Genomic DNA, 27472 nt, shown 5'->3' with positions numbered 1-27472 from the left:
TCCCCAACACATTGTTCCTATATTGACAATATTGTTCCATTTTCTTTGCATAAAGGGCAGGTCTCTGGATCTCTTAGAATAGACAAACAGGTGCAAGAGGAGAGTTTGCAAGGCTGTCAACAATAATAAAAAGAACATTATGAAGGTAGTAATTTTCTGGGTAGATTTATTATTTTTTATTCAGTTACAGCTACAGATCTTCTGAGGCACTATGTAAAAGGTTGCATACCCAGTTCTGTCATAAGCACCTGGCTTTTTGCATACAGTTTTGTCATTGGATGAAGTGAGGTATCCATAACCAAGTGTCCGAACTTAAGACTTACTCACCGGGAGAAAGAACGCAGGACAGCGGTACACACAAAATTTAACATACAATATGTTTGATTGAAAACAAATAATTACAAAAAAAAAAAAAAAAACAGGGAAACAAAGAATATTTGCTGCAATAATTCACCTTGGCACAATGATGACACTGACAACATAAAACCTTTTTTCCCCCGCCCAAGATATTTTTAAAAGGGCAGTTAAATTCCCTACAAATATTGCGTTGATGTGCCCAAGAAAACACATAAAAGTCAGTTATTATTATTATTATTATTATTCTCATCATTATCATAATCATCATCATCATCATCATCATTATTCTTGGCAGAATGCAAGGAATCAATAACTACTTAAACAAAACACAAGCCATCTCACAGAGTTTGGAGCTCGCCTCCAAAGAACGAATCATACTGTACATAAATATTCTCATCCATGGAATAAAAATACACATGCAACATCCAGTTGAAAGTTACTCAGAGTATGGTCGACTAGCAGTGTGCATCCACACCCAGGGGATAAAGTTTGGAGCACTACCAAGTTCAAATAGTAAACAAAGCACACGTCCCTCTCTAGTCTCTAACGTACAGGACAAAATACAGTACATCACAGCTCTTCTTTTTTTTCCAGCAGGTCTCTTCTTTGTGTCTCATCAAAAATAGACTAGGTTGATTCCAGAAAAATAAAGTAGGGAAGATAAGAGAGAGAGAAAAACAAAACAAAAAAATGTTTACAACTTCTGTTAGTCTTTAGACTGATTCCAGCGAGCCTTCTGAGCCACACTGTTATCTCTTTCGGTCTCTTCTGTTCCTTCATTTTGTCCTCGTAGTGTGACGATTGTGAGAGTGCAAACAGACATGCCACGTGCGTGTCCAGTTCCTGAAGTGTCATGTTGCCAGTGCAGTGTGTGTGTGTGTGTGCGTGTGTGTGTGTGTGTGTGTGTGTGTGTGTGTGTCTGTGAGAGCCGCTCTGAGTGTGTGTGTGTAGGGGGGAGGGGCAGAGAGGCAGTAGGCTGGTGCAGGTTGCTCTGGGGGAGCAGAGTGAGGCGGACGCCAGTCACTGTCTGTATATGTGTGTGTATGTGTATATGAGATGAAGGCTTCAGTAGCAGCCGTGTGTGTGTGTGTGTGTGTGTGTGTGTGTGTGTGACGAAGGCTTCAGTAGCAGCCGTCTTTCCACGACTCGTCTGCGATTTTAGTCATCCCAAAAGATCTGCAACGACAAGAGACCCACATCAGCAACATGGGCCTGGGAAAGATGCCACAGCACAGACCAGTGTCAGCAGAACGGATGTGTCTGAGGCCAACGTGCGCACAGTTCGGCCAGTAGTTGGGGCAGCATGAAAACACCGAAACACCCAAAATGAAATGGCACAAAAATCATCATTTGTTTTTTGTATATGCAATGAATGTAAATGTGACAGTCAAGTCAAGAAGTCTTCTATTCTAGTCTTTGATTCTAGTTCTCTAGTCCGAACAGAATAGACATTTAGTTATAATAGCACAACAGATAAATGCACAAGCTGGATAATGACAGCATGGTGATTAGCAAAGCCCTGCTCACATAGAGCAATTCGATTGTTGTCCGATTCGATTAACATTACATGGTCTCCCTTTACGCCAGACACTGTATACACTACATTGCCAGAAAGTATTGGGTCACTTTTTGTCTACTTTAGGCAATATAGTGTATTGTTTAGGGGGGCTCAAGATGTAAACAAGAAATGTATTATCCATACTCTTAAAACAAATGTGTTGAAAACAACAAACTGTGTTGTCCCCCATCTGGACACAGGAAAAAAGTTGTGTTATTTTCAACACATTTTGTGTAACAAATAACAAAAGCAATGTGTTGGAAACAACACAAATTGTGTTGTCCTTATCTGGATACAGAGATGCTTTGTTTTCAACACATTCATTTTAAAAGTGCAGGTTCCATCCTTTCACTCCTTACTCCTTGTTGCCTCCTTACCTCCTGGGCGTTTGTGACAGACGACCTCTAGCGGGCGGCGCTGCTCCAGCCATCCCCCTCCCAGGCATCTGCTTCGCCCCCAGGCTGGTCCTGCCAGCCGGGTACGCTGCTGCTCCTCCTCCTCCTCCTCCTCCTCCTCCTCCTCCTCCTCCTCCTCCTCCTCCTCCGCCGTTAGCAGGCCCCGGGGACTGGACCCTGCGCACCCCGGTGGAAGGGCCGGCCGCAGCCCCAGGGGCCCCGCGCGCGGGCTGCCTCGCCTGCCCTGCAGAGCCCATGGGGCCCAGGGCCTTCACTGGAGCACGCAGGGAGAGCGGGGAGTGGCCGGTGCTGCGGAGCCGCGTGGAGGACGGCACGCCTGCGTGGGGAGGAGGAGGTGGTGGAGGTGGTGGAGGTGGTGGAGGAGGTGGAGGAGGAGGTGGTGGAAGAGGTATAGAGGTGGAGAAGGGAGGGGAAGGAGACATGAACAGTGAACATCTCACATGTTACAATGAGCAATATATTTACCATTTAAAAAATTACAGTTTGAACCAAAAAAAAAGCAAATAATAATTTCCTCTGTAGTTTGAACCAAACAAAGCAAATAATCATTTCCTCTGTAACAAGCCGCAGTCTTTGGAATGGAAAGCGTAGGGAGGTGTGGAGAGATGGATGAGGTTGGGGGTGGATAGGGAGAAAAAAGGAACAGTGATGACTACTCTCTTCACAATGTCCACTGATTTTGTGCATTATAAAAGGAGCTGCGTAGACCAGTTTGCATAATAAAATGTTAAATGTTGTATTTATAGCCTACTCGATTACAATTCAAATAAGATTAATACCCCTTTCATTGTAACAATGCTGATGCGTTTTGTTTTTCTTACCTTAAGCTACGCTAGGAAAAATAAGTTGTGGTGTTATTCATACAAACATCCATCAGGGGGCAGGGCATCACATAAAACTAATGAAGCTGTGCTTTGTACATTACAATTACAGGGGACCGTATGCTTTGTACATTGGAGAGAAAAGCAAAAACTGAGCAAGTGTGCATTTTGAAACACAATTCTACTCAGGTTTTGAAAGAAAAACATCAGTTCTTCTGTCCACTTCTTCAATAAAAAAAAAAGGCACTTCTGCCCATGAATCAGTTTTCCACAAGACTCTTATCCAACCAAAACCGGCTTAACTGTTATTGGGCTTAACATTTCGGAACGTGACTGCAGCAAACATGAACCAGTGAGTGAGCAAAACTGCTTTTGTGTTCCGTGTCGTGTCCTGATCTGCTCCACTGCCTCACGAAGCCAGGGGACCGATGATGCCACATGGTCACCCATAAACGTGGGAGCATGTGGCAGCCCAGTAGGGGATAGTAAGCCGACGACGGCGGGCTGGGCTGGGCTGGGCTGGGCTGGGCAGGGCTGGGTTGTGGGAGGAGTGTGTGGAAGGTGGAAAAGGGGGGGTGGGGGGGTGGGAGAGTTTGGGTAGGAAGGGTACCGACCTGTGGTAGGGGACTGGGGCAGGCGCGACATGCGGTTGCCGGAGCTCTGCAGGTTAGCCTCCATGCTGCGGCTGTTTCTGACCGCCTCTAAAGAACGCAGGCTGGTGCGCGGCATGCCGTGTCTCAACTCCTCTGGAATAACACACACGCACACACACGCACGCGCGCACACACACACACGCACCCGCACGCGCAAGCACACACAAGCGCACACGCACACAAAAACACACACACCCGCACGCACACACAAACACGCACACAAACACGCACGCACATATACACACACACACACATAAAGTCAGACCACATTCATTCACCACTAACTTCACTTATACCAAAACCTATTGTATCCGTTTCAGTAGACAAGTAACCGATTACATTCAGCATACTGACTAAACTTGTTAATGGAAGGAAAGCGATTCTCCTTACACCCAACTTCAAGCCTTCTGATGATAAAAAGCACAACTGTAAACAAACTGTATGGAGGACCACATCAATTCTAAAACTGACTATTCTCCTGCATACTGAATTGATCTAGCAGGTTTCTCAGTATAAATATCCTCGATGGACACATGGGTGTCCTCAAATCCTCTTACAATACCCATATGTAAAGATAACATGCAGGGTGCTGCTGCAGTAGCTGTGTATATAACTCAAAGAGTCCTGTTAAAGCCATGCATAGTGCTCATGGCAATGATTGACATTGCCATGCATGAAAGCCCAGAGCCAATGCTGAATTAAGCTGCATTCACATACGTCGCTACTCGCCCATCTCTGAGCGAGAACTGTCAATGTAAAGTGAATGTGTTCTAGCTGAATGTGGCCAGGACAGGCGATGCGAGGACTAGCGATGCGATGTGGGCGGGTACAAAGTTAAAATAATTTTAACTTCCAGCGATGCGAGTGAAGCGAGTACCAAATCAGAATGTAGAATAGAGATGATTGACAGTTAACTGAAGCGAGGAGCGATGTGCGAGTAGCGACGTATGTGAATGCCCCTTTACAGTACTGGTGTCTGTGCACAGCGGCATACTGTTATATTATGTGCTACAATGCAGGGCTAACTTACAAACCCGCTAGTCTAAGCTACATTACCCACAAGGCACTGCCCCGCACGCCTACCTTCACTGCGGGCGTATTTGAGGAGCTCGGCGCTGGGCCCCTGGAGGGAGCGGCGCGGGGTGTGCGTGCGCGGCTGGCCGGCCACGCGGCCGTAGTCGTGAGGGCTGCTGGGGGACTGGCAGCGGGGCGAGCCCAGCGGCGACGGCGAGCACCTGGGCCGGCGCTGGCCCAGGCTCGGCGGGCAGTAGCCCATGGCGTCCTCCTCGTCCTCCAGGCTGTAGGAGTCCAGCTCCTGGTCGCTGTAAGCGCCGCCGCCGCCGCCTCCGCGACGCAGGGACTGCAGCGAGGCCGAGGAGCTGCGGCGGGACGCAGTGGCCGAACTGGACGCGTAGTCCTGACGCAGACCTGAGAGGGACACACACACACACGTTACTATACAATCTAAATACGACTACAAAACAAATCCTTCACACCAAAATACACACAACAATATGTGAAGTCAAACACAAAAATCTGCCAGTGGCCGAACTGGACTCGTAGTCCTAGACCTGAGACCTGAGGGACAACCACCACACAAACGTTACTATACAATCTAAATACGACTACAAAATCCAAATCCTTAAGGGGAAACTATCCAGGTTTGCCAATTTCATCGCCGGGTTTTGCTTTCTCTTTTCGCTTTCGCTCGTTTTACGCTTGCAGATTTCTCTGCAGAGCTTCCCCTACAGCTTTAGCGTGTATATTTTACAACACTCCTCAATCCATCAGTCTGCCTTTTCATGAGCATGATCGCGAGGCTGGAGACTTTCTGTTTGTCAGTGCCACGGCGCTAGGTGGAAGCGAGACAGAAGTCATTCAACCCGAAATAGCGAGCTAAAATACTTGCATAGGTCACCTTTAACACTACCACATACACACAATAATATGTAAAGTCAAGTCAAACACAAAAATCTCCAAAAACACTTGACACAGACATAGATATAATTACACATAAATATAAGTTTGTACCCCCTACATCCTCAAAAAAAAATCATAAGTAGGTGTGAACACACATAACCTAGAATTACTGCTGGCTGTTGGTGAGCACCACTGGCAATGTCATCTATGACTTTGGCGTCTATGGATATTACAGTAAGAGTTGCTGATCCCTGCTTTGAAAAGGTGTTTAAATTTAGCCTCCTCTCCACCGCCCGCAGCGCTAAAGTCTTTCTCCAGGCGGTGGGAACATAACAGCCATGATAAAAAGGGTGCTTGAAACATCCACAGGCCCTTAGAGAGTTGCTAACATTGAGGGAAGCCAGATTACATTCGGAAGATCTCCAAGCATCAGCCAAATAGTATACGCTGGGCAGGAAAAAAGCTGGTTTTCTCTCTTTGATCTGCAATATGCACCGAATGTGACAAGAATTTTAATACCGAAGTAGGTTTGCATAAGAAAACCCCTAGCCTTTACAAAGACGGGCTCTCATAGTCACAAGCACATACACACATTTGCATACTAACAGACATATACTCCTACAGCCCTTTCAGAGCTTACAATAGTTCACAAATACAGAGACGGAGATACAAACCTGTGTGTGTTGAGGAACTATGAGGCACACAGCTCTCACACACACACACACACACACACACACACACACACACACACACGGGGATGCACTCACTCTCCTCCTGCAGACGGGCCATGATCTGGACGTCGGTGAGGTCCTGCAGCTTGTATCCCATGGAGATGGAGTCATCGGAGGTGCTCAGCTCGCTGTCTATAGACGACTGGGAGCTCAACGCTGAGTGCATACTCATGTAACCTACACACACACATAATGACATAATTTCTTAAAATAAAGAAAAGAAACATTTGCATGCACACACATACATGCATACAAGCCCACAGCCATGCAGCACAAGCACACACACAGACAAAGTGTCTTAATAATTACAGCAACATAGATTTCAGCATACCATTTATATAACACACAGATACACACACACACACACTGTGCAGACAAACTGGTTTGACTCCTAAAGCATGTGTGTACATTAGTGTGGCTCTCTCTTTCCACAGAGCCATACAGCAATAATCAGGCACATGCTTCCACACCCAACACAGAACCACAGTGGGCTTATTCTGTTGCTATGAATCAACCCCAGCTGGGCATCTCACAGCCACAGCAATGCAACAAGCGCACACACACACACACAGTGTGCAGACAAACTGGTTTGACTCTTAAAGCATGTATGCACATCAGCATGGCTCTCTCTTTCAATCAGACATACAGTTAAGCCCAAAATTATTAGCCCCCCCTGAAATTTTGGAACATTACTCTAAAATTCTCCCTAAATTTTTCATCCCTGATCAAATTTTAAAAATCAAACATTCGCCAGTGTTATTTTGTAGAATCTGGTGCATTTTGGAGTGTTAATATATTATTGGGAATGCTTAATCTCAAATTGTGTGAAAAGTGGAGTGGTCAAAATTAATAGCCCCCATGTGATTTTTTTGCTTTTAAACACACACGACCAACCTGTCACCTTTCAAGCCACACCTTTGCAGTTAGTTAATGTCCAGACAACACCTGAACACCCAACCAGCATTGATTGTTACCTAAAGACTTCAAGAAACAGGCCTACAGGCACTTGAACATCTGTCTGAGAGGGGACTGCCTTTACAGGCATACTGAGGATGAAGGAAATCTGTCTGGACCTCAGAAAGAACATCATTGAGGCCTATAATATGGAGAAAGGCTATACTGTAATCTCTAGATGCTTCACAGTCTGTAGAACAGCCGTGCAAGGCATCATTACAAAGTACAAAGAGTTCCAAGTTTGTGCATAACAAACCTAAGTGTGGATGAAAATGCTAAATATCATAATCTAGAGAGAAAAATCATCAGGGATGTTAGCAAGGAACCCTGCACATCCGCCAAAATGATAGTTGCTGACCTTGAGACCTCTGGGGTTAAAGTCTTGAGGAAGACAGTAGCGAGGGATTTTTATTGTGGAGGCCTCCAAGGTCATCGGCTGAGAAAAAACCCATTACTCCAAAAGGGGTGCTCCAAAGTCAGACTGAACTTTGCCCATGCACATTTAAAAGCTAAAAATGAGTTTTGGAAAACTGTCCTTTGGTCTGATGACATTAAACTGGAGCTGTTTGGGCACATGGATGTTGCCTATGTTTGGCGAAAAAAGGGAAGGCCTACAACCATAAAAATACAGTTCCCACAGTGAAGCATGGTGGTAGGAGCATCATGTTATGGGGCTGTTTTGCTGTCTCAGGCACAGGGAGCCTTGTTTGGGTGCATGGGATCATGAAAAAGAAAGATTATGTTGACCTTTTGAGGGATAACATCAAGACGCCTGCTCTTAGTCTAGGCTTAGGTCACCACCAGGTCCTTCAGCATGATAATAACCCAAAGCATAGTGAAAAGTGGTCTAAAACGCCCTAAAGGATACTAAAATCAAGGTGCTGGAATAGCCTACACAGAGACCAGACCTCAACCCCATTGAGAATCTGTGGCACGTGCTTAAAGCAAGAGTCCATACAAGAAAACCATGCCGTTTGGACGAGCTGGAGCTAAAGAGTGCCTAAGAGATATGTGCCAACATAGTAAAAGACTATTCAAAGAGGTTGTTGTCAGTTGAAGCAAAGAAAGGCTACACTATTGACTATTAATGGTCTGGGGGCTAATAATTTTGAACATGTCAATTTTTGCTTTTCTTGTCACAAATCAGAGCATGAGTAAACAATGATCATCAAACTTTGTGGGCATACTGTCTTTGCGCTTCTGTAATCATATAAAATAGGCACATTCTTGGAAATGGTCATTTTCATGTATAAACAAAGGATTATGTCTGAATTCATAAGGGGGGCTAATAATTTTGGGCTTAACTGTATGTACCATTTCAGAGGTCCCTAAGGAGAATTAGGCCTCTACCTCTCCCTCCATCACTGTCTCTTCCTCTCCATACCCCCCACTCCTCCTCCTCTCTCTCGGAGTGGATATCTACATGTCTGCGCTGTTAGTAACGGCTCAGTGGCCATGCTTTTCAGTTCCATTCCAGTCTGGCATTCAGGATTACTGAGGGGGGAGGAGTGTCGGAATGATAGAGCTCATAGACTTCAGATCCAGGTGCGTGTGTGTGTGTGTGTGTGTGTGTGTGTGTGTATTTTCAAATTACCAACTGGAGTTTCAGTAATGAGAACATAAGGGCATAAATTGTGTAGGTGTGTGTGCGAGCGTGTGCATGCGTGCTCGTTCCCTTCAAAATGACCAACTGGGGTTTCAGTAATGTGAACATAAGGGCGTAAATTGTGTACGTGTGTGTGAACGCATGTGTGTGAGTGTATGTGTATGAGAGTATAGGGGTGTGTGTGAGTGTATGAGAGTAAAGGGTTGTATGTGTGTGTGTGTACTGAAATCCTGAATGGATGCTGTTTCCCAGCGATAAACAAAAGGTCAGACAGGAAAACCTCAGCCTCTCACAAAAGAAAGGTGTATACATTTAAAGGTCATCAAGCTGCTTCATACAATTCCGCATTGAAGTAGTTTCATCTATGGCAGTGCAGACACCAGGGAGGAAGGGGGACAGAAACATACAAACACACTGCAGAGAGATGCGTGGAAACAACGACGCAAGGCAACGCATGTCTTTAAATAAAACGGCAAGGTTAATCACATCAGCATAACATAACATAACACAACACACCCAACCCAGTTGAGAAGTGACTAAGAAAGAAAAACAACATTCCTGTACGCTTGGGGCTGTTGCTGACCTTGTACAGTGGGCATGTGAATCTGTATCAGTGTGTGTGTGTGTGTGTGTGTGTGTGTGTGTAGCTGGGTGTCAAAGTATGCTTTGCGTGCTCATGCAAACAAACCATATGTTCCCTCATGTGCACCACAGAGTTGGGATGCATGTGCGCAACATTGTGTGTGTCAATAACTAAGGTATGGGTGAAAGGAAGCGTGAGTGAGTGAGTGTGTGAGTGAGTGTGTGTGTGTGTGTGTGTGTGTGTGTGAGTGTGTGAGTGTGTCTGTACACACACCATACGCATACATGTGAGTGAGGAGTGAACACCCTAGTGTGTTAGTAAGTATCTTGTGTATGTGTGTGTGTGTGTGTGTCTCTACATGTACATAAATGTGTGTGTGTGTGTGTGTGTGTGTACACTGTGTCAACATGCACATAAATGTTTGTGTGTGTGTGTGTGTGTGTCTCTACATGCACATCAGTGTGTGTGTGTGTGTGTGTGTGTGTGTGTGTGTGTGTGTGCGTGTGTGTGTGCGTGTGTATGTGTGCGCGCACGTGCGTGCGAGAGGGGACCACAGAGAGTGTTAGGTCATGCCATACCTGAGCTGCCACAGGTTAGTAGCGGTTTGTTAGTGGATTTGTGGTACCCAGGGGAGAGCGAGGCCTCAGCCGTGGAGCCCACCGAGCACTGGGATGGACTCGAGTACACGTTCCTCCATCGAGACGCCGCTGCAACACACACACACACACAATTAATCATACAACATTAACAGTCTGTACACGTAGGCAAGAGTCTGCAGGGTATGTGCTATACATTTCAGGTGTATGTAGGTGTACAGCGGCGGTGTGGCAATGTTTGGAGCTTATGAAAGACTTGACATATGAAATCCACAAGTCTGAATCAAGAGCCTAATACAGTTAGGTACCGTTTATTGACGTCTTTTACACAAACATACACACACTAATATTACAGCCTAAAGGTGCCCTCTCTCGACCATGCAAACACATTCTTCATCCACAAAGCTTTGAAAGAAACAAAACCATATTAACTGCCCCCATGTATTAAACTCCCAGCTGAAGAAATTTAGCAAAATCAATGTATAAGTCGCGGCTAATAGTTGGGAAATTACGGTACATTCACAAACCCTTCATCTAACACCCTCAACAAATCCAATTTTTTTTCTCTCTCTCTCTGTCTCGTAACATCCTGACCTTGACCTTGACCCCAAGGTCGTCAGCTCCATCTCGGAGAACTAACTGACAGGGAACCGAGCTCAGGTCACCAACACTTGGGTTAACATTAGCACGGGGAACCCGAACCAGCTGGAAACAGGGAAGATCAGGTGAGCGTAGGCTGCAGTCAGACAGAGGGGACAGTGTCCGTCTACCCGCCCATATAAACTAGATACACACATTTGCATGGATCTGTTTTTAGACACCTCCGTCCCAAGCCACTTTAAGCTGAACGAAGCTAGTTTTGTTGAATATTTCAATCTATATAAGAACAAAACACTGTACAGGATCACAACTTATCGGCATGTATTTTCTGGCTAGCAAAATGCATTACAGAAAGTAGATCGCTCTCAGGTTTGCTCTAATAGTTTGGCTACACGTAGCAATTAGTCTTGCTTTATCAGCTTTATCAGATAAGCCATGCTACGCGGCCACAGGCCTGTTAAACAGTGGGTCTGCTGTGGACCAAAGACTGAGTGACTGTCAGGCTCCAGTGTGTGTGTGTGTGTGTGTGTGTGTGTGTGTGTGTGTGTGTGACAGTCAGGCTCCAGTGTGTGTGTGTGTGTGTGTGTGTGTGTGTGTGTGTGTGAGTGTGTGACAGTCAGGCTCCAGTGTGTGTGTGTGTGTGTGTGTGTGTGTGTGTGTGTGTGTGTGTGTGTGTGTGTGTGTGTGTGTCTGAGTGTGTGACAGTCAGACTCCAGTGAATGTGTGTGTGTGTGTGTGTGCTGGGGCTGGGCAGGTAACCCAAGACAGGGCCTGGGCTAACGATGCGCCTGAGTGCACCAGCCGCTCTGCTGCTCAGCTGGGAGAGGGTGCGCAGAGCAGCTGACCGTGCTGTAAATAATGGAGCTCATCTCACACACTGACTGAGAGACAGGTAGGTAACCACACACACACAGATGACAAATACACTCACTTACTCACTCTCTCCATCTCTCTCTCTCTCTCTCTCTCTCTCTTACACACACACACACACGCACACACAATTAGGACAGAGAGAGAGAGAAAGACAGACACCAACTTCAAACACACTTAGACACAGGCTGAAAGAAAGACAGATGACAAATACACTCACTCCCTCTCTCCATCTCTCTCTCTCGCTCACACACACGCTCACACACACACACAATTAGGACAGAGAGAGAAAGACAGAGATACCAACTTCAAACACACTTACACACAGGCTGAAAGAAAGACAGATGACAAATACACTCACTCCCTCTCCATCACACACACACACACACACACACACACACACGTAGACCCATTCTCTAAACAGCTCCAGGGGGTGCAGTAGAGTGCTATGCCAGTGAAAAACTATCTGGCAATAGCTTCTCATTCAGACTCTCAGTGGGTCCCTGAGCATTAAATAAGCCCGTGACAGGGATTCACTGCAGGAAACGCCTCAGCCGTATGCACACAATGAAAGTCAAGGGAGCCTTATGGGAGGGCCAAAGAACAGTCACCCCACCCATATAACACACAACCAAACGCACACACACACACACACACGCACACACACACACACCAAAACCCAAACTCACTTTATCTGTCTGTAGTATCGATGCACACCTCAACACACACACACCTTAGCACACATAATGCAAATGACTTCATTTGACAAAGCACAACAAGAGTGTGTCTTATCTGTGCCAACGAGGCTGATCGTATCTAGCAAAGCCTTTCCACGGCGCACACTGACCACGCCAGCCGTTCCCAGGAGTCTATGCCATGCAGGAAGAGAGAGAGAGGAGAAGAAAGCAATACTTGGCCCTGCTGCAGAGGCCACGTGAACTCTTGTGTGCACAGAGCGTGTTGCAATGATCAGGATCGGTTTCATGACCTGGGGATGGCTACGCCACATACGGACAAAAGGAACAGTGCTTGAAAACTAATATAGGTTACACACCCACACACACACACACACACAAACACAAGTATTGGCTTAACTTTTCCTCTACGCTCTCCTTGAAATTAAGGCATCCCACACATACATAGAAAGTTTAGAGTTTTTTGCCTCATTCATCTAATTTATCATCTTGTGTCTCATATTGCAGTGGGTCCAGTAGACACGTACAGGGAATAACCAGAAGGCCTGAGCGCACAAAACACAGCAGAGACAAAGGCAGCAACGGAACTGTGGCGGGTGTTGAGGCGTTTTGAGTTTGTAAACTTGAAAGACTTTTAAAAAAAGCTTTGTGCAAGAGAACTAGGCCAGGGAGGAGAGAGTGAGAGAGAGAGAGTGAGCAAGAGTGTAAGAGAGTGAAAGACAAAAACTATGAGAGAGTGAAAGATTGAGGGACTGAGAGTGTGTGGGTGCAAAGACACAGTTGGTCAGTGTGTGTCAACATACTGGATATGTGCTGGTACACTATTTGTGCGTGTGTGTGTGTGTGTGTGTGTTAGGGCTTTGACTCCGAACTTCGTTATTCGAATATAATTCGAATTTTTGAAAAATATATGATATTCGAACGAATTTTTGGCAGCTCTTAATATTCGAACCTGTTATGAGCATTATTTTTTTGTACATGTGTTTGCATGCAAACGTTGTTTTCAGATTCAGCAGCTTTCTCACATCGTGAATCATGAGCTCATTAGCAAGGCTATTAGGCTTACTCATCTGGGCTCCTGTAGATAGATAGATAGATAGATACTTTATTGATCCCCAAGGGGAAATTCAAGATGTAGGTTAGCGAGTGGTTTGACTAGCCTATTCAGTTTCCCCACGTGTGTGTAAGTTTCAAGGTAAGCTAATAGTAACTTCCTCATTGAGTCTTGGAGTTGGAAGACATTGGTATTGAGATGGTCAATCAACTTGAATGCAAGAGTTTTAATCTGTGCAGCATGCTAATCATGCTAACCGGATAATTTAGCTTGTTGTCTTCTATGCGTCATTGCTTTCACGATTGTGAATGTTTAAGATGCATGTCGAGGGACGGGTGTCCATTAGAGAAAGCGGGCCATGGAGGATGAGTTTAGGCTACTTAGGCTATACTGTTTGGTAAAGTTGTATGCATAGTGCCTCCACCTGAACGGTGTTATGTCGGTGCAATCAAGCTTCCAGGGATCTTGTTTTCATGGAGACAGACGCGGTCTGCACGGAGTGGAGGGGCTGTGTAGGCTACGTGTGTGTGTGTGTGTGTGTATGTGTGTGTGTATGTTTGTGAGAGAGAGAGAGAGAGACACAGACGCATGAGTGACAGAGAGACGGAGGGAGAGCAGGAAAAGGAAAATCAGCTTAATGAATGCTGCGTGTTTTTCCAATAGCATAAAAATAATGGTCAAAATATTATTAACAAATATTCGAATACATTCGAAGTTTGATATTAATAACCAAACGAACTTCGAATACGATTTTTGGCCAAAAGTCAAAGCCCTAGTGTGTGTGTGTGTGTGTGTGTGTGTGTGTGTGCTGAGGCTTACACTGGTCCAGGCGGTTGATGAGGGTTTTGCAGGCCACCTCGGTCTCTGGGCTGGGATGGTCCAGGACCTGCCGACACCACTTCAGAGGAGACTGGGGCCCCTGCTCCGCCACCTGCTTCTTAGGGGACACATACAGCCTAGAGAGAGAGAGGGGGGGGAGAGAGGGAGAGAGGGAGAAGGAGAGGGAGGAGAGAAAGACAAAGAGAGACATTGTCAACCCTTAATTGAGGATTACTTTACTCACTTGTTGCTGTTGACATGCTATTCTAGCCAGCTCTTTTAAGTCACATGTATAATGTCGACTACTCCATGTTTTGCATGGCAGATACCCGTTAACTTCACCAGATTACAGAACAGGACAGAGATGGACGACAAAACCATAAACAGAAATAGATGGATATAATAGATGGAAATAGGCCACTGAGCCAGTTTATCAGCTCTCCCTCTTCCTCTGTGTGTGTGTGTGTGTGTCTGTGTGTGTGTGTCTGTGTGTGTGTGTGTCTGTGCTTGTGTGTATGAGAGAGTGTGTGGCAGCGTGAGAAAAATCTGCGTAAGCTTTTTAATGACCGGTCAGGTATGTGTTTCTTTGCACACGTACGTGCGTGCATGCATGCCTCATTAATGCCACAGCAACCGTTAATTTGCTCGCATGAGTGACATCACACCCACCCACACACACACACACACACCACACAAGGAACTCACTGCATTCTCAACACTCAGGCTAGCCAAGCCTCTGCAGCCATGAGAGGCTTACCAGACCTAAGGCTGCAACAATTCAAAACAATCCCCTTCTCTCATGTAAACACCTTAATGTGTGATCAGCAACACCAGTCAGATTCACCGGTCTGTCTTTATGTGGCCAATACACCAGCTACTGAAATATGACTCAATCATAACATCAGTATGAAATGTGTTGAGCAAGTGAGTTGGTGGTTTGGTGTCTAACGCAGAAACTACACAGATGACCCACACAGCAAAATAGATAGCCTAGCTTGTTCTAATAGATTGTTAACATAACACTATCAGGACAACAACAACAAAAAAGAATCTCTTCCCTGACCGGGAATCGAACCCGGGCCGCGGCGGTGAGAGCGCCGAATCCTAACCACTAGACCACCAGGGACTGTCTGTCAAGTCTCCTCGTCTTACACTAAATAGCATCAGCAGGGAGCCGAGAGGCCGAGTGCAGGGGGGGGGGGGGGGGCGACAGCTGACTGCGCCACTCTGTGAAAAAGCACAGCACAGCTGAGCTTAGCAAGCAGCAGACATGCAGCCCCAGCCACACACACACACACACACACACACAAGCCGTTAACTGACTGAACGCCGCCTCATCCGCGGCTAGGTTTAACCGGCCATTCCCCGGCTAGGTCAGTGAGGACAAGAAGCGCAATATTCCAAAGCCGCCTCGGTGTAGGCGTAAACATGTAAGAACTGGGTGTGAAGTTGAACAGTGACGTACAACAACATAGGCGTCGAAGTCTCATGACGCTACTGTCATTCTCAAAACAGCGGTGCAGCTCTCTGTCAAGTTCTCTGCTCCTCCGTTTGATATTTCTAGATCTTCTGACTAAGTTTACTCTACTTATCCAAACTGACGACATCACCACTGTCACTAGATATAAAGCAAACATTGATTTTCACTCGGTGCTATTCACTGACCGTAAAAAAGTGTCATTAGTAGCCTATGCAGTATGCACCTGTTCTATACAGTCTGGTATGCACTGTTGTTTGTGGCTAGCTAGACTTGCTAGCTCGATGTGACACAATATTGTAGCGCGGCTCGCATATGCTTGTGTTACGTTCATGCAAGGGGGAAATGTAGCCTACGGCTAAGATGGTTAAGCAGCCTGTTGTCATAAAATAGTTGACGGTTACGCATTATATAGGTGTACTAGACTAGTCAGCTGATGTGTTGTGGGATAAGGGGTTTATGTTACGGGATGCCACCCATGTTGTGGGATATATAGCCACGGGGATCTTAAACAGGCCACTTCCATGTAATGTCATTCCTCATATTCATCTGGTAATAAACATTTCCTAACAGAGTAATTCTTGCCTCGTCACAATATCAACTCTCCACTCATTCCGCTTGGACTATGCATTATACCTTTCACTGCCTCACGTCTGCCAGGTTCCAAACTGTCTTACTAACAGCAGTTACAATCAGTATTTTTGTGATAACAACAAAACAGCTCTGCAAAGTTTAAACCAACGATGCTAATCGCGACTAGCGATTAGCCATTTAAAATGCAGAGCCTACCCTCATAAGGAGACCTCTCCAATTCAGAAGAATGCATTAAACTAAAATTGGACAACGTTGTTATGTTTCTTAAACCTTAGGGTGGGTATGATATAGGCCTAGCCTACATGCTTTAACGAAATACGTTGTCAATGGTTATTTGAGCAAGCTAGCCAAGGTCTAGCTAATTTATCCTGGCTGTAGATAAAGCAGGATAGGCTATGTTTTCCGAATATGTTAGCAATTAATAAATAAATGCTGAGATGTTTGGCGATTTAATTGACATTTGAAAGAACAGTGTGCTAGATGGACCACAAGGACCAGTGTTAATATGTGAACAGTATGATGATGATCTGACAGCTGTGCTCAGCATACAGTCAGTCAGCTGTTTGCTGATTTTAAGTCTTTCAGCAGTGTGTGCACAACTCTCGTTGTTGACAGCTCCGCCCATGTCCCAGCTAGCCGCCGCATAGCCGGCTCGCGTGCTCACTGCAGTTGCACCGGGAATATGTGTACCCTCAGGGGAGGACAATTGGCAGCGTAAATCACCTCGGCGATTAGCCGGCTATCAGTGAGTACAATCGGGACTAGCCGGCTAAAAGCCCGTGCATCGCCGGCTATCTGTGCAGTCAGTAAACGGCTACAGTCACACACACACACACACACACACAGGCCCAACACAGTCACAGCATCAATTCTGCTCCAAATATCAGGCAGCAGGCCTGCACCAAATAGACGGTCTTCAAGGAACACCGCAGTGAAGATACGAGTACTAAGCTTAACTTATAATGAAAAGAACAAGACTTGAAACCCGTAACAGTTTCGAAACCAATATCGACATTGTGGATCCCCCCCCTACACACACACACACACACACACACACAGTCTAATGGCTGTGTCTGAAACAATAAAAATCCTGCTTTCCAAAATCTCCAAATCTTGTCCAAGTTGTCCAGAGCATGGCTAGCATAGGTGGTCACACTCATAGTGATAGAATTTGACACAGGCTGCTGTAGAGAACTCTGCCTCTCTTACTGGAAGAGACACGTTCACATGGACGGACACACACACACGAACACACACACGGACACACACACACCATCCTAAATGCAGTCAAGCGAGCGAGAGACTGTCGTGAAGCATTGAATGCCCTCCGTCCGTCCACACCGAATCTGTCATGTTTCACATTCAAAACAGCAGAACGACTTGAGCAGACAGACAGAAAATAGGAACAGGACGTCCGACAAAAGTTCTGCCCACAATGTCACGCCTCATCGCGCCGCCACACAGCACTCCGATTCAGTTAGGACATTCCAATTAAAAACAAATTAAACGTATTGTATCGCTAGTTTCTTGGTGTTTTGGGCCCCCAACGTTATCTGGAAGGCTCTAGGGTTAGGCATGGGTTAAGGTTAGGATAAGGCTTAGGTGGGTCTTTGGTATTATTTGCCCTCAATGGTGCCTTCCAGGCAGCGCTGCCTTCAATGCACTACTCCCTTCAGTTTAGAGGTAGGATGAGGGCTGAGGGGGTTAGGGGTAAAGGAATAGGGTAAAGGAAGTGCCTTTTAGGCTGTGCTGCCTGGAAGGTGCCATTGGGGGCAAAAAAAACCCATTGAGCACTTAGGTGCCTTGAAGTGGACGGTGACAGCGCTGCCTGGAAGACGGCGTTGGGGGCCCAAAACACCATTGAGCGTATCGAGCTCACCCGTACCACATGCAGTCACAACGTGGTGTCAGACACAGAGTCACACCTTCCCACAGGAGTGGGAATCTCGCACTTACTCTCCATCTCTCTCGAACACACACAAACAAACAAGGCCTAAGCAATACAGCGCTTTACAAAACAAGATTTAGTATGCAAACAAGCAGCCTACACAACACACATGTTCAAAGGTCACCAGATGTAAATGTTTCAGTATAGTTATTCATCATCCTTCACACTGCATTGTTAGGTTCCGTTCTGTCAGATAATCAGATTTCACTATATCGGAGTAGTCTACTGAGCAATCTGTTATGGCTACATCAGTCAGTCTTTAGTTTGATGAATCTCAGCATTCTTGTCAAAATCCCTAAACTAAACAAAGTGAACAGCACTAATAGTCGGAGGCTATAATTCTAACTTCACCAATCCTCAATAACTTTTCAAACCCCTCGCTAGCATCTCTGCCCTGGCTTATTAGTGTGTATTACTTGCTATGTGGCATTTCATTGAGCGATGTGCACTTTAGACACTCAAGCTGCCACACCATCAAAAAGTGTAATGATTGAGCATTTTTACTAGAGATCAATTGAACATGCCTCAGCACCACAGAGGTGTGGTCTACAGGGGTCATTTTGATGATCTTGCAGACTAACACATGACTAGGCCGGCCTATACATTTTTTATAGGATTTCATAATGGTCTCCTATTTTGCTACACTGACTGCCTTGACATGAACTGCATTTTCAGGACAAGTCCCCTAGTTATTTCAAAACTTACGGAAATATGTCAAGGCAAGACATTATTATTTATTTATTTTTTACCAACATTTATAATAAAATGTATAATAATAATAATAATAATCACGTAGTGTTATCTAAAACACTTTGTACCTATGTAAACTAATTTGGTGTGGACCCAAAAAGAGACCTGGCACATCGTTCACCCCAAACCAAACATACATAGCCTCGCTGTGCAGCAGTAAGCACATCCGCTGCCAAGTTCATCAAAGGCCTTTTCAAAGCCACTGCAGCGGGGATCGGCGAGGGGGGAGCGTCATCCATACAAAAGCCCCTGTCAGACCAAGCTCATCCAGCGCTGCGCGCACACACACACACACACACACACACACACACACACACAGGAACACATACACAGGAACACATACACACACACACACACAGGAACACACACACACACACACAGGGACACATACACACAGGGACACATACACACACAGCTCCCGCTGGGATGAACACAATAATATAGAGCGCTGCATTGAGGTCATCGTTCCTGTTTTTTTCTCTACAGAGAGAGATAGGAAAAGAGGACGATAAATAAAAGAGAGAGACAGAGAGAAAGAAAGAGAGAGACAGACTGAGAGATAGACAGAGAGAGAAAGAAAAGACAGAGAGAGAGAGAGAGAGAGAGAGAGAGAGAGAGAGAGAATAAAAGAAGGAGAGTGACCTGGCATACTCTGGGCCCTGGGCAGGCGTCTCCACTGCGACAGTGAGCACTAAGCACAGTGAGATCAGATCAGGGGACGCCACGCCACGCCACGCCAGCCGCCAGCTGAACCGCAGCCGATTACCCACAACACCTCAGCCACTCACAGACAGCGCTGCAGCCCGCATCCCTGCCAAGCCTGAGCGATCCACAGCCACGCCACGCCAGGCGTCTTTAGGCAGAGCCGCTCGGAAATCTTCACCCACATGACAACAAACCTGATTGGTCTCATCATCACTTACGCTATTATCCTTTCTTAATACAGGTATAGTACAGGTGTTTTTCAAGGGGGTAGGCCGAACACCGCCTATTAGAGGGTCTGAATGTAACAAGTGACCACCTAGTTATGGACCCCCATTCACGTTTATTGACATCAAATAACTGAAGCAATCTTCACCTTCATGTGATCATTCCAATCCAGAGACACAGAAGACTGGGTGACTGGTTCTACCACTTCCTCATATCTCATGTTATGGCTCCGTCATAAATGTTTCTGTAAGCTACATTCAAATTGAGGTCATGAACACGTGGCTTTCCTGATGCATAGGAGAGAAGTAACCGTATAATGGATAAGAATGGATAAGAAACTCTGGGAAATCAGGTAATCTGGGAGATGACCTAGGGGGAGAGGGGGAGACGTCATTCAGATAGGTCTGGTTAGATTGGCACTTTAATGGAACAGAAATCCTTCAACTACAGGCTGTTCTTGAACACGAAGCATCACTAGTAGTCGTGGCTGCATCCAAACATTTATTGTGTTTCAGTCAGTTGAACTGAGATCGAGGCTACGTAGTAGAAAAAAGCATGGATCCCTCAAATGATTTTGAAGATTATTTTAACAAAATTGGCAATGTTTTCATTCATTCGGATCATATGACACCCTTTCATGTGATGTGATAACCAAAACTGGATATACAGTATGTTGACATTTTCAGGGACTTAAAAGCTTTCTGATCAGACAGAAGTGGCAGCCTATTTTTCCAGCTTGTGAGACTTCAAGCCGCACTAGAATCACATAAAGTGACTTTGGAAAATAGTCAGGCTAGTACTTAGGACGTAGGACGGAACATGTAGGCTAACTCTCATGTGTGCTCCAAATTGATCATCTCACTTCAAGAAATGTCTGTAGTGCCACAAGAAGCCATGTAAATCACTGAGCCACATGGCCTCATCCCAGTTCATACCCTTGCAGGACACGTCATTTTCAGTCTGCTTCTTGTCCTCAATCCGTATTTGTCTGCCCATGACTGACCCCTGAGGTGACGCCCACCCCTGACCCATCATCGCCCTGCCACACACTCAACACACTTCACACGCACACACAAACACACACAGACACGAAGTACACACACACACACAAAGTACACACACACACACACACACCCACCCACACACACACAGCTTGCCCACTCCCAGTACCAATCAGAAAGAGCAGGATCACATGTGGCCTAAGTCCACCCAAAGCAGTTTACCGGGTCTGGTCAAAGCGGCTTAGCGCGGCTGACCGGATTAGCCCATGCTGTGGTTGTGTTTGCCCCATTGCATAGCATATGGGAGAAGGCTAATGATGTGAAACTGAGAATAAGTCAGTGCTGCGCTGCCTTTGCCATTCCAAACCCAGGGTAAGCTGCTAATTGGCCAGCAGGCAAACAATGGCCTACCTGTTTACAGACAGTGCAAAAAAATGGAATTATGGGATAACTGTGTGGGGATTGCTTAGGGGATATATTTACGCTACGTCATTTCATTAATCATTACATATACTCGAGAGAAATATGGATTAAAAATGGATTGTGTTGGATATAGCAGCAATCTGGCTAATTAGCTGGTCTTTAAATTAGGTTTTCATTAGGCTAAGCAATTGTATGAGTTGTTCAAGAAATAGTCTCGTCATACTGCAATACTTTTAAAACTCAACTGATTGCTTTCTCAAATCTGTACTGTGCTGGGCTTGCCTTGCTGGAATGAAAGAAAAAGAAAGCTAAATGTTTTCCTGACTTCCAGACTGGCAGCAAGAACACTGGCATTTTCATGCAGACATGCCCAGTAGGGGAAGAGGCACTCACTCCCACTCTCTCTCACACTCCCTCACTCCTCTCAAATCACACACACACACACACACACACACACACACACACACACACGGCAGGACTATGGTATGCCTCGGGTGAATCACGTTGACTGGGCAGTGGGCACTCCATGCAAACAGGGGCCCACATTCCCCCGTTCTCTCTCTACTCCCCCTCCGCTCTGTCCATCTCCCTCACAGTCTTTCTCCATCCCTCTCTCTCTCTCTCTCTCTTGTCCTTCATTTACCCTCTCTCTGCTCCAGTCTTCATCTCTCTATTTTGCTCTCTCTGACTTACCATGTTTCTCTCTCTCTCACACACACACTCTCACTCTCTGACTCACACACTCTCGTTCTCTCTCTCCCTCTCTCTCTGTTCCTGCATGTCTTGTCCTCCCTCGCTCTCGCTCGCTCCACTTCCCAGGATGCTTAGTGAATCATATCATGCTGTATGGTGCAGAGCTGCAGCGCTGTGATCTGTGCATTCAGTGCTCCCTCAGAGCCTCCACAGAGGGACAGGGGGAAAAAAACATTAAAAAAAACAGCACAGCTACACTAAATTCCCACGATGCCACAGCGGGCCCCCTAATACGGTCCTCAGCCAGATCCCCCTCCAACCACCACCACCACCCCTTGCCCAAAGTCAGATGCAATCATCCAATTAAATTGTCTGTCTTCTTCTTGCAAACACAAATAGGAGGACGACAGAGCTGCGCTTCCTCCCAGATGAGCCCTGCCTGAGTGTGTGTGCTCACTGCGGAGCGGCTGTGACACGCAGGGCAGAAAACGAGAGCACGAGCACCCACTGGAGCAGAAAACTCGCCGGCGGCCACAATGCCACCGCGGATCTCAGGAAGCGTTTAATTAATGCTGATTGGCCCCGGAAAAAACTATGAAAGTGCATCATCATCACCACATCAGGGTGCTTGTAATAGCACCAACAATGGCTGGTATTAAAAGCACATTAAAATGCTGCATGCAAAAGGCAAACATGCAAAAGGGTGTTTCTGTGCATGTCACTATGATGCCTGACCTACAAACTTGATGTTTTGCATTGGGCAAATGCTCTTTGATATGCGGCTGCCTGCTGCCTTCAGGAAGTCTTATCAGAACCTCGGGAGACTTACAACTAGGCAAGCACTTTTCAGGAGCTCTGTAGCTGAATCTAATGTTAATAGTTTCCAGTTTATTGTTTACAGTGGCATGGGAAATGCTGTCAAGGGGGTTGTAAATATTGACATCAGTTGGACTGTGGTCACTAAAGGTAAAAGTTGCTGGGAAGCTACTCAGCAAGTCTGAGCGGACCAACTAAGAGGGCTTTGATAGGTTTGACTCTTTTAGTAATAGCATCGACAGTTGGCCTACTCAGCTCGTCAAGCTCACTAGTCACAGAGCTCCAATGTGTCTTATTCAAAGGGTGCACATATCACCCCACTAGCTAAATGTAGACACCGCTGCACAAACAGAGGGGCTATTCATTCCTTCCCAAAAACATAACATAGCTTTTGTGGAGCCCAAATAACGGATTTGTAGCGAGTCTGGCTGCAGATGCAGCCTGATAAGGTGTCAAAGGCAAACATCGACAAAGTATCCGGACAAAATCAGAGTGGATCAGTAACTATAGGGGCTTACCAGCTGTCCTCGTCGTCTGCCTCGACAGAGTCCCCCAGATCAAGCACATCCACATCGTCCAGGGCAGAGTGGTCCATGACTGCATCGCTCCCACCTAATGTCTCCGACTCGCAGCTCTCCAGAGAGGGACTTGAGTGTGGCTGTCCAAGGGGCTCCTCTGTGTTGCCAGCGGCGCAAGTGAGATGAAAGTCGGCGGACTCCGCGTTCTCTTCGTCGTCCTCGTCCTCTAGCCTCGCGGCTTCGGGCAGCGGGGACATGTCCTCGATGCTGTTGCTACTGCTGTCCGGCGGAGGGGACAGCTCAAAGTCCCGGACGCTAACCTCACCTCCGTCCTCCGTCGTAGCGGCGGCAGAGTTTGTAAATCCCTCGCCGAGTGTCCGTTGGTTATTTATGTTGGTACCGGTCGACGTAAGATTGCTGTTGATAAGTTTGGTGCCCCTGTTGCGCAGGGTCTGGTTCTGAACTTCTAGTCTCCGCACGAGCTCCTGCAACTTGCGAACCTCTTCTAGCTCCACCCCTGCAAGGTCCTGTTCGGTTTCAAAGCCGGGCTGCGCGCTAGCCATGTGTCCGCTGGTACTGCCGCCATTGTCGGCTGTCTGGACCACATTTCCACTGTCCGGAACCACCATTCTCCCCAGCTCCTGCAAAACAGACGCACTGGTAATGTTAGCGTGGTTTCTAAGGTTATTCAGAAAGTAATGCAAAGTCCAAGACACATCTGAATAATCAAGTTGAGAGGGATTAACCAACAGCACTCATAACATATTATCAAACTTGGACCTGCACGAGTGAGCTCCTTTGGATCACGGAGACGTTGCTCAATTACAAACCCAAGCAGCAAGTGAGAGAAACACTTTGTGAATAACTGTTAGCAGCTACATGAGAGCGAGCAATCAACCAAACCAGCATGTTAACGTGTTGCTGTACTTCCATGTTGATCAACCATGAGGCACAGGGCTGACCTCACATAAACGAATCAGCTGCCGTTTAGCTATATAAGTTTGAAAAACAAACGTCATTTTTGCAGCGTGGCAATTTCTCATGCATGACACAAATACAATCAAATGGGTTAACAATAATACAGTAAGTTAAATCAATCAGACAAGTAGCAGCTACAGCAATCAATGACCTACAATACATTCCGACGAATCAATCATGTAACGTTAGCAAACTGTCCGGCCAGCCAGTCTTAATGAAGAAGTCACCGTTAACGCTATACGAGCCAAGATAAGTCAACTGCAGGACCTTTCAGCTGCAAGCGAATCGTTTGAACATAATGTCCACAATCTGAAGCTCACATAATCTACCCATGCAGATGCTCTCCTTATTTACTTGGCTAGTTACTTGGTTCTCTGCTAAGTAGATAACAGACTCGACATACCATCTAACCGCCGATTTAGCTAGCTGCAAAGCTAACAGCAAAACAAAACCTACCACCGGTGTGTGATCCGTAATATCGTAGGATGTTTGAATTAACGTTGACGAGGTTTTGCTTTGTTTTTCATCGATTCGGTTACCGTAGCATTTTCGTAAAATGTGTCCGAACTAGCAGTGTAAATCAGAAAATAAATCGCGCAAATCCCCCTGTTACCTTATCGTCAGGTATGTATCTGCAAACGCTAGCTAGTTAACTTTGCTAGCTAAGTGGCTAACTATCGTTCAGCTAACTAGCTTGACTGTTACTACAGAGATGTGATGCCTATCATGCCTTAACGACAAAGAATAAACCAATCAGAAGCTGAAAACCCGCCCATTTGCAGAGGCCACGCTAGACCTGTAAATCTAGCGCCATCTGTAGGTAACTCAGAGCACATCTATTTTAGCCCACCGGTGCAACCAGCGAACAGCAGATGGCGGCAAAATATACAATTCTTTAGATAACAGGTTGGGTGCATCTGTGCTCTAAAGCAGGGATGGACTGACTGACTGACTGACACACACACACACACACACACACACACACACACACACACACACACACACACACATAGAGAGAGCCTTGCCATTTTGTTTTATCAGGTCACAACTAATTTCAGCACACATCATTAGGCTATTTGTCCAATACAAGATTTCTCGACATTTGTGCTTTTAGCAAAAAAAGATCCTGCAATAAACATGACATTTGGAAGCATTTTGTTTGTCATTTTTTTAACACCTTGGTTGCTGTTCACTGATCCATTTAGGCCATTTATTTCGACACTGAGCCAATGTGAAATGGTTGAATGGTCAACTCAGTGTCAACAATGAGACTGGAGTGGAGAGAAGATCATGGACCAGGATACACCCACACTTACATCCCCCATTAGTAGATCCCCTTCTGTGGAGTCCACCATGTTTAGCTTGTAGGCTAAAGGACAAACAAAACACTGGCTGTAGAGAGAACAGTGATAGCCACCATGGCACTTTAAAGGCACAGTCAGTGACTGCACAAGGAATTCACGTCTGTTTATGTTTGCATTTCAAATTATTAGCAGATGCTAATGTACACTGGCTGACTGCATCTTTAACATCCACCACATTTCTCCCACAGACTTGGAAAAGCAGCGGTATCGTTGGTTGCAATTGAGCAACCTCACCACTAGATGACATGACACACTCTGTAGCTTTTAGGTTTCTCCGAGCTGAAAGGGGAGGAGAGACACTCACCCGATGTCAGGCCAGAGGCCGTTCTTCCTTCTCGCTCTTCCCCCACTGCTCTGGAAGGTGAACATCTCCTCAACAGGTTCTACAGAGCCACCGTCGAGAGTTCTCCATCAGTCCTCCACCCACCGTCCTCATCTCCTTCATCACCATGCAGAACCCTACATGCTCTGTCTTCACTAAATGTGCCGGGGTCATCCCAATGTTCCCCGGGTGCTATGTTCCCCCGGTTTTCCCAAAAAGGGTCCTATGTTCCGCGGTCGCAATACATACCAGGGAACATAGGGCCCTTTTTTGGAAAAGCGGGGAACATAGGACCCTTTCTAAAATGTAAGAAAAAAAGGATCCTATGTGTTCCCCAGTCTCATACAAAGTGGGGAACATACCCGGAGAACATAGGACCTGGGGAACATAGGTACGCTCCCAATGTGCCAGTGTGTGTTCTGCACAATGCCAGAGACAGGAGGTGGGATAGCGGGATAATGGCGGATTCAAACCGCCTCATTACTCATCAGAGAACAGGTTTCATCATGGATCAGGATCAGCATGAAATATAGTTCTGAATCCTGAAACTTGCTGAAGGCCATCACTCTGATCAAGAGCATATCCAAGCTCCCACGCTGCCTCGCAGCATCGCCAATACCCCTTCCCTGCACATACTCATGCATGCATGCACGTGCAGTTTCACATCTAGACACACGCACACACACACACACACACACACACACACACACACACACACACACACACACACACACACACACACACTGTATGTTACAAGGCAACCCCTATACCAGAGCGGTAGATAAAACAGAGTGGCGACACTCCCATAGACCTCCATAGGAAAAAATGGCAGCTCTTTTTCCAGGCTATTTCCTCGTTATGGGGCTTTTGGAACTGCTTACAGCCAATCTCTTGGTCAGTAGTCAATGAGTTAATTGATTACACCTTCCAGCATCAGAAGTACATCCCACCCTCCTGCGATTCAGAGTATTTCCCTCCTGCGATTCAGAGTATTTCATTCCGTTGTGTTTCTCATACTTTCACAATGACTGAGTCTTATTGTCTCAATGTCTTATTCTGCTTTTTTCTTGTTTCACTTCTGCATCGTGTCATTTTTACTCATTGACAGTTAAATACTGTTTTCGCTTTATCCATTTCAGAGGGAAATGTCAAGCATATTATGCAGATATTATGCAGGTAGCCAACATTGTGTGTGCATAGCCGCATCACAAGTCTGATCATGCATGCCCTTTGTGCATCCTGTAGTATTTCACTGGAATTTCCGTGAGTGTTTACAAGAAGGTCTGTTTCAGCAGGCATGGCTTGTGTTTGTGTGTGTGTGTGTGTGTGTGTGTGTGAGAGAGAAAGTGTGTGTGTGTGTGTGTGTGTGTGTGTGTGTGTGTGTGTGTGTGTGTGTGTGTGTGTGTGTGTGTGTGTGTGTGTGTG

The 27472-nt window shown here is 46.1% G+C and overlaps 1 protein-coding gene across 4 annotated transcripts; it reads right to left on the bottom strand.

Annotated features, from left to right (window-relative positions):
- Window positions 1–363: 363 nt before the first annotated feature.
- Window positions 364–25103, bottom strand: zgc:66447 (SLAIN motif-containing protein-like). 4 transcript variants are annotated; one of them, XM_062523869.1, is made up of 9 exons: window positions 24818–25103; window positions 23384–24024; window positions 14234–14370; window positions 10178–10306; window positions 6493–6633; window positions 4889–5233; window positions 3767–3898; window positions 2293–2647; window positions 364–1533 (listed from the first exon to the last, which is right to left on the bottom strand). In XM_062523869.1, the coding sequence occupies exons 2-9, from the start codon at window positions 24010–24012 to the stop codon at window positions 1479–1481; spliced, it is 1923 nt and encodes a 640-aa protein (XP_062379853.1). In that variant the 5' UTR covers window positions 24013–24024; window positions 24818–25103; the 3' UTR covers window positions 364–1478. The 4 variants fall into 4 exon arrangements, with proteins under 4 accessions (XP_062379853.1, XP_062379854.1, XP_062379852.1 ...); XM_062523870.1 differs by having other exon boundaries at window positions 24975–25084; XM_062523868.1 differs by lacking the exon at window positions 24818–25103 and adding an exon at window positions 24517–24596.
- Window positions 25104–27472: the final 2369 nt, after the last annotated feature.

The sequence above is a fragment of the Sardina pilchardus genome, chromosome 21 (assembly GCF_963854185.1).
Source record: "Sardina pilchardus chromosome 21, fSarPil1.1, whole genome shotgun sequence".
NCBI lineage: Eukaryota > Metazoa > Chordata > Actinopteri > Clupeiformes > Clupeidae > Sardina > Sardina pilchardus.
This window is presented reverse-complemented; position numbering and strand designations above follow the sequence as displayed.

Coding starts and splice junctions, on each gene's coding strand:
- zgc:66447 (XM_062523868.1), bottom strand. CDS start 24,540: ATGATTGATTCGTCGGAATGTATT. Junction 10,307..14,233: donor CATCAACCGCCTGGACCAGT/GTAAGCCTCAGC, acceptor TGTGTGTTGCAG/CGGCGTCTCGATGGAGGAAC. Junction 1,534..2,292: donor CTGTCACAAACGCCCAGGAG/GTAAGGAGGCAA, acceptor TTGTCGTTGCAG/ATCTTTTGGGATGACTAAAA.